Here is a 6,424-nt window from a genome sequence, read left to right on the forward strand (position 1 = left end):
AATCTCATCTCACAATTTCTATTAACTGTGAACATTAATAGAAATTCCGTTTTTCTAACAATTTTCGTGTACAAATATTTTTTCGTGGAAGTATTCGAAACGAAGGTACATATAGTTTGTTTTTACCTTTACTATGTTCGCCTTGAAATATTTTTCATTACCACTTTGCCGGATATCGTGTGCTTTACGCGGGTAATTGTAGTAACATACGCCTTAAATTGAAATTTCTTTTATCTCACACTAACATCGCTAATTATTTTCTAATTTATTGTTCATTAGGTTCTTTTTCCGTGAAATTTCATTACGAAAAATTCTAAGAATTAGAAATACTAAAAAAAAATTCAAAACTAATGTTGCACATGTAGGTTATGTTAATGCTGGTCAGATAATTTATGTTACAAACATCGATCACATAAATAATTCATGGAATCGAATAGAAATATTTCTCGTGCCACTTGAAGAATAATATTAAATTGCAAATCTTTGTTGTTAAATTATTAATTATCTGTTACGTTTTTTTTTCGATCGAATATTATCGACCGAGAAAATCAAGAACGATTCCAGCTCAATGGCTCGAAACTAAAACGAATTTATCCAAATGTTTATAGATCATGTATCGTAAATTGTTCGTGGTACTTGTTCTGAGCACCATCTATACACACATCGATACCTCGAGTAAGTTCAACTTGTACATAATATTGCAATTAAATCTAATAACAATTCGATCTGGTAACCACTCTTATTTTCACGTTTCTCTTTTCTCTAATCTGAAGTTATACGCTGCGATGCCCCGGAATGGTTCTCATGCGACAATAAAAAATGCATTTCATCCGTGTTCAGATGCGATGGAGAGAACGACTGCGGCGATGATTCCGACGAAATACATTGTCAAGGCATCCAAGTAATTTTTTCATAAATTCATAATTTCATAATTTTCATTACGAAAATTATCAAAAAAAAAAAAAAGAAACAGATTAGCAGCAATATATTCCATAGTAACACCGTGGACCATCAAAGACCATTAAATAATTAAAAGTGAAAGTTATTTGAATAACTTTAAATTCTACCTTGGATATTGATTTATCGTAAATTAAGCATTAAATTTTCAATTATATTAAACATACAAAACACGTTCCCCTTTATCGTCGAAATTCAGGCATATGCGATAGTAATTATTTTGAGGGTATTTAATGGTGTATTTATCGATGAAACGGTAATGTGCGCTTAATACGTAATTAAGATCGATTCGTTTACCACAGATTGCTCCAGAAACGATTCGGTGCGCCACAGACGAGTTCCAATGTTTCGATCGTTCTTGCATACCAATTGAAAAGTTCTGCGACGCCAGACCCGATTGCCCCGATGAATCTGACGAGTACGATAATTGCGTTAAAGATGTAAGGTTCACTTTAGTTATTAATATTACAAATTTGAGATTCCGTTGAAAATTGCACTTTTTCTTCGTTCATCAATACGGCAAAATCTGAAACATTTTATTAATCGAATTATCCATTTATCATTTCGACCTTAAGAGATAAATTATTAATATTAATATGAAAAATTTGAAGATTCTGTTAAAAATTGCACTTTCTATGCATTCATCGGTACAGTAGAAAATCTGAAACATTTTATTAATCGAATTATCCATTTATCATTTCTACCTTAAGAGATAAAATGATAAGATATAGCACTCTTATTCCTATTAAATATCTTTCCAACTTCTCTGAATTGTATATTTTTGTAACTGCAACAGTTAAAATGCGATACTTTCCGATGCAACGACGGTCATTGCATAAGAAACGAATGGGTTTGCGACGGTGTCGCAGATTGTCCTGATAAAAGCGACGAAGGAAAATGCGGTAAATTTCACACCATCCGTTACGATTTTCTAGCGTTAAATCAGTTTCACTAGTTGCAATGTTATTATTACAATCTCACATGTTTTACAGACAATCAAACGATACCGATCGACCAGTGTACAAATAATTACGATCGATACTTGTGCAAAAATCAACGATGCATCAGTTTGGACCTAACTTGCAATGGAAAAGACGACTGCGGTGATCATTCGGACGAGAATGTTGATCAGTGTAAAAAGGGTGAGCGTTAAATAAGATCGTAGTTGCAGTAGTTTCTACTATAGGTTTTCATGCCTATAACAGATTTTTATATTGCAAAGTTTCATTTTCCTTGTGAATTTAAAATTTCTGATTTTTTTTCTAATTACTTCTAATTGCAGCTGTTGAAACGTGCAAACAGACAGCAAAATGCGAGCATCACTGTAGGAAAACACCGGAAGGCGCTCAGTGTTCTTGTCGATCTGGTTACAAGTTGATGGACAATCGTACTTGCGCGGGTAATAATTGGAAAATTGACATTAGAAAGAAAATTCGATTTAAATAATATCGAAAATTAATATTAAACAATGATAATAGAAAAACATTTAAATCTAATCTAGATTTAAATAAACGAAATTACGTTTGTAATGAAAAGTTTCAAATGTGTTGTTTCAAAATGATTACTTTACAGATGTGAATGAGTGCGAGGAATACGGAAGATGCGATCAACGATGCGTGAATACCCTAGGATCTTACATATGCTTGTGTCAATCTGGTTACTTATTGAACGACGATAAGAAAACTTGCAAAGCAGAGGGTACTTAAATCTCTCTTTGATATTCTATAATTGTTATTCTGTGAACAATAGAGGAGAAAAAAGAGAAACGTGGAAAATTCGGTAGAAACTTCTTTAGTCTAGAAATGTTTATACTATTTTCGCTTACAAGATATTGCTTAACGTAGTATGAAAGAAAAACAAAAATGTCGATTCCTTAATTTTTCCACCATTTCTAACATATACATACAGCTTATTCAGCTGTAATTTTCAATTGTTCTACTCGAACGAAGCTGTTTCTAATTAATCTATTCCTAATTAAATTATCCCTTACTATTTACCTACAGGTGGCGAAGCTTTGATGGTGTTTTCAATTAAATCAGAGATCCACGGCTACTATCTCGATTCTCAAGTGTATTATCCGGTAACACGAAACTTGCAACACGCCGTGGCTGTTTCGTTGGATGCGAATTATGTGTATTGGTCCGACATCGAGAACGGAGATGAAGCGATATTCAGAAGTTTGGAGGATGGCTCGGAGCGAGAAGTCATTGTTACAACTGGTAAATTGTATCAGTTGTACAAAGTTCTGTCCTATTCTCAATTTCTTAGCGTACATTTACAAGTTTATATCTGGATTTTCAGATTACGTATTCTTCATTTATTTATTTTATTGTTACTTAGATTTCTTCATTTAATTATCGTACATAAACTTAGAAAAAAAAAAGAGGAGATCTTACATATTTTCACACTTTTATATTTTATATTTTTACATTCTTATATTTACAATTATTTGCATCTTTCTCATAATTTCTCAGGTTTAAGCAGTCCTGACGACATAGCAGTGGATTGGGTAACAGGAAATATATATTTCACAGACAGTGGTTACATGCACGTTGGAGTTTGTAACAACGATGGTTCTTATTGTACCATTATAATCAAAGAACGAAACGATAAGCCAAGAGGTCTTGCCTTGTTACCATCCAGTGGGTGGGTATTTATGGTCTAACAAATTGAACGATTTCAATTCGGAAGTATTTCCAATACCTTCACGGAAAATAGCGCATTTTCCATCTTTCGAAACATACTCTTCACTATTAAAAAAAATTAATTAAATTTTTCCAAGGTAGGTAATATTTAAGAGAAATGCAAATGATCAAATTACACGTTTTCAGCCTAATGTACTGGACCGAATGGGGCATGAATTCCTGCATATTAATGGCGGGAATGGATGGAAAGAACAGCACCGTGTTAATCGAGAAAGACTTAGAATGGCCAAACAGTTTATCCATTGATTACGCGAACAATCGATTATACTGGATAGATAGCAAGTTAAAAGTGATTGAATCGATACGACTGGATGGTACAGATCGCAGGGTATATTTCATTATTTCCAGAATCATTAAGAGAAACCCGATAATTGCATTAAAAAGAAAAAAAAATATGATTAATTCCCCATTTTTCTCAGATTGTATTAAAAGGAGTAGCAAAGAAGCCATTTTCATTAGCGGTGTTCGAGAATAAATTGTACTGGAGCGATTGGATATCCAATACCATACAATCGTGCGATAAATTCACCGGGAAAAATTGGGAAATTCTAGTGAATGCGAATAGCACCATTTACGGCATACACATCTATCATTCCATTTTGAAACCGAAGGTAATTTTCTACAATATCTCCATCTCGTTTTCATTCGTTCGCTCGTGAACACAGTAGGATAAGATTATTAATTGCTCGATGACAGTTGCCGAATCCGTGCAATTCGAACCCCTGCGACCAGCTTTGCCTATTGAACTCGGAGAACAGCTATACTTGTGCTTGCACGGTGGATAAAGAATTGAATTCTGATCAGCGCACGTGTCGTGGTAAATATTCTTTACTTATACATTGAAGAAAATAAAAGAAAGATTATTTAAAATTTTGGTAGATAAATTAACACGTTTGTTACTAGCATTACATATGTATATCAGGTCATCTCGTAAGTTCGTGCCGAAAGCCAAAAAAAAAAAAATTAGGGAAAATCTTAGGGAAATATTGATCTAAATTATAAAATTCAACACGAATTTATGGAATGATCTAATATTAGTTATTGTTAAAATAATCGAAGTGATAAATGGGGAAAAATTTCCAGATAGTCTTGTAACTCGCTGAAAATGTGATTAAGGTGATTTTTGCGAAATAATCGAATTCGACCTTTTCGAAACTTTTAGGATATTCGATTGAACACCTGAAAAAGTGGAAAATATTTATTTCTGTGTAAAATAATTCGATTGTTGTAAACTGTAGAGAAATTTCATCGCAAAAATTTGTCTAATACATAGAAGTATTATAGAATACTATGTAGAATGCATAGAAGAATTAAAATGTTACAGCAACAAACGTGTTAAAAAGAAACTACTTTTGTCGAACGTCTTACGAATTGGATAAATTTCAGCCATGAAGAAGAAGGCGCATTTGGTAATCGCTGCGGGAAACACGTTCATCGATTACTATCACGAGCTACTGGGAAAACCGAAAATAACGTCCAGTGCCACGCTGAAACACGTCACCGCGGTTACTTATGATCCTTTTACCGGTACGGTTTGAATAATCGATCTACCTTAAATATCTCGTTCGTGCTTATCAATCGAATAAATATAGTACTTGCCGTAAGAAATATTCACGCATTTGAAGAATCAAGAATCTTTCAAAAGCAACAATATAGCGTATGAATTTGTTTAATTTTATTACAAAGTACTGTTTACTTCTCAGAGCCTATAAAAATTCAGGAACATATTTATATCGTTACATTAATATACCGGGTGGGCCACGCAAAGCAGACCGTTTTTAATTATCTTCTCTAGCTATGGTGGTTCCGAGAAAATTTTGATACGTAACTGCAATAGTTTCAAAGGACAAATAATATGGAAGGCAAATTTTTTAATAAACGCCATTTTTTCTATCCTTTTTTTCAATGTCACCTATATTTTTTTTTAATATTTTAACAGACATTGATGTGCATTTAAACGTGCATAATAATATGGCTTTGGATTTAAAAAATTTCAATCAAATGTGAAACTTCCTTTCATTCTTCGTCATTTCTTCCATCGAGAAAATTTTTCTTCCATCTCTTACTCACCCTTTGAAACCATTCGAGTTACGTATAAAAAATTTCTCGTACCACCGTAACCAAAGAAGATAATTAGGTTGCCTGTTTCACGTGGCCCACCAACTTTCCATTTTTGCACGATATTTCTGATGTTATCGAAGGAAAATTGGCACAGGTGGTCTGCTGGCCAGCGATCAGCTGACGGACATGATTTTCCATTTCGACACGCAGACCGGGGAAGTGAAGACTATGATGCCCATCGAGGATAAACTATTGGGCGGAATGGACTTCGATTACATCGGGAACAATCTCTATTTGCTGGATGTGAAGCACAAAACTATCGAAGTTCATAGTCTGAACACCAGCGAGAAGACGACCTTCTATTTCCAAGATGAGCCACACGGTATCGCGCTCATACCGGAAGAAAGGTAACTATTCTTATAAGGATATTTCAATGAAGCTGGACGAAACACGCTATTAAAGAGTTACGTCTGTTCAAATACTTGAAAAGCAGAACGATAATTTCGGGTTGTTTTTTTGCTCTCATTAAAAAGTACATTTATCAATTAGAAGTTTTGAATATTTTATCGAAGAATGTTGATAATTGTTGGAGATACTACTGTCGATAGAAACTCCTAATTTACGTTTTTTAATTTTTCATACGCTTTTTTAAGCTTTCCGAGATTTTTACGAAATATTGTCGATTTAAATGAAAATTGATC

General features: G+C 33.6%; 1 protein-coding gene across 1 annotated transcript in view; it reads left to right on the forward strand.

Annotated features, from left to right (window-relative positions):
* Positions 1-611: 611 nt before the first annotated feature.
* LOC108574999 (vitellogenin receptor) overlaps positions 612-6,424 on the forward strand; it is a 16,681-nt gene continuing 10,868 nt past the window's right edge. Inside the window, 14 exon segments of the mRNA XM_017937688.1 lie at positions 612-675; positions 774-901; positions 1,260-1,397; positions 1,754-1,859; positions 1,950-2,099; positions 2,240-2,356; positions 2,530-2,655; positions 2,961-3,176; positions 3,432-3,603; positions 3,789-3,990; positions 4,082-4,273; positions 4,359-4,479; positions 5,049-5,189; positions 5,878-6,130. Coding sequence (XP_017793177.1) covers positions 612-675; positions 774-901; positions 1,260-1,397; positions 1,754-1,859; positions 1,950-2,099; positions 2,240-2,356; positions 2,530-2,655; positions 2,961-3,176; positions 3,432-3,603; positions 3,789-3,990; positions 4,082-4,273; positions 4,359-4,479; positions 5,049-5,189; positions 5,878-6,130 — 2,126 coding nt within the window.

The sequence above is a fragment of the Habropoda laboriosa genome, unplaced genomic scaffold (genome assembly GCF_001263275.1).
Source record: "Habropoda laboriosa isolate 0110345459 unplaced genomic scaffold, ASM126327v1 scaffold204, whole genome shotgun sequence".
NCBI classification, from domain to species: Eukaryota; Metazoa; Arthropoda; class Insecta; order Hymenoptera; family Apidae; genus Habropoda; species Habropoda laboriosa.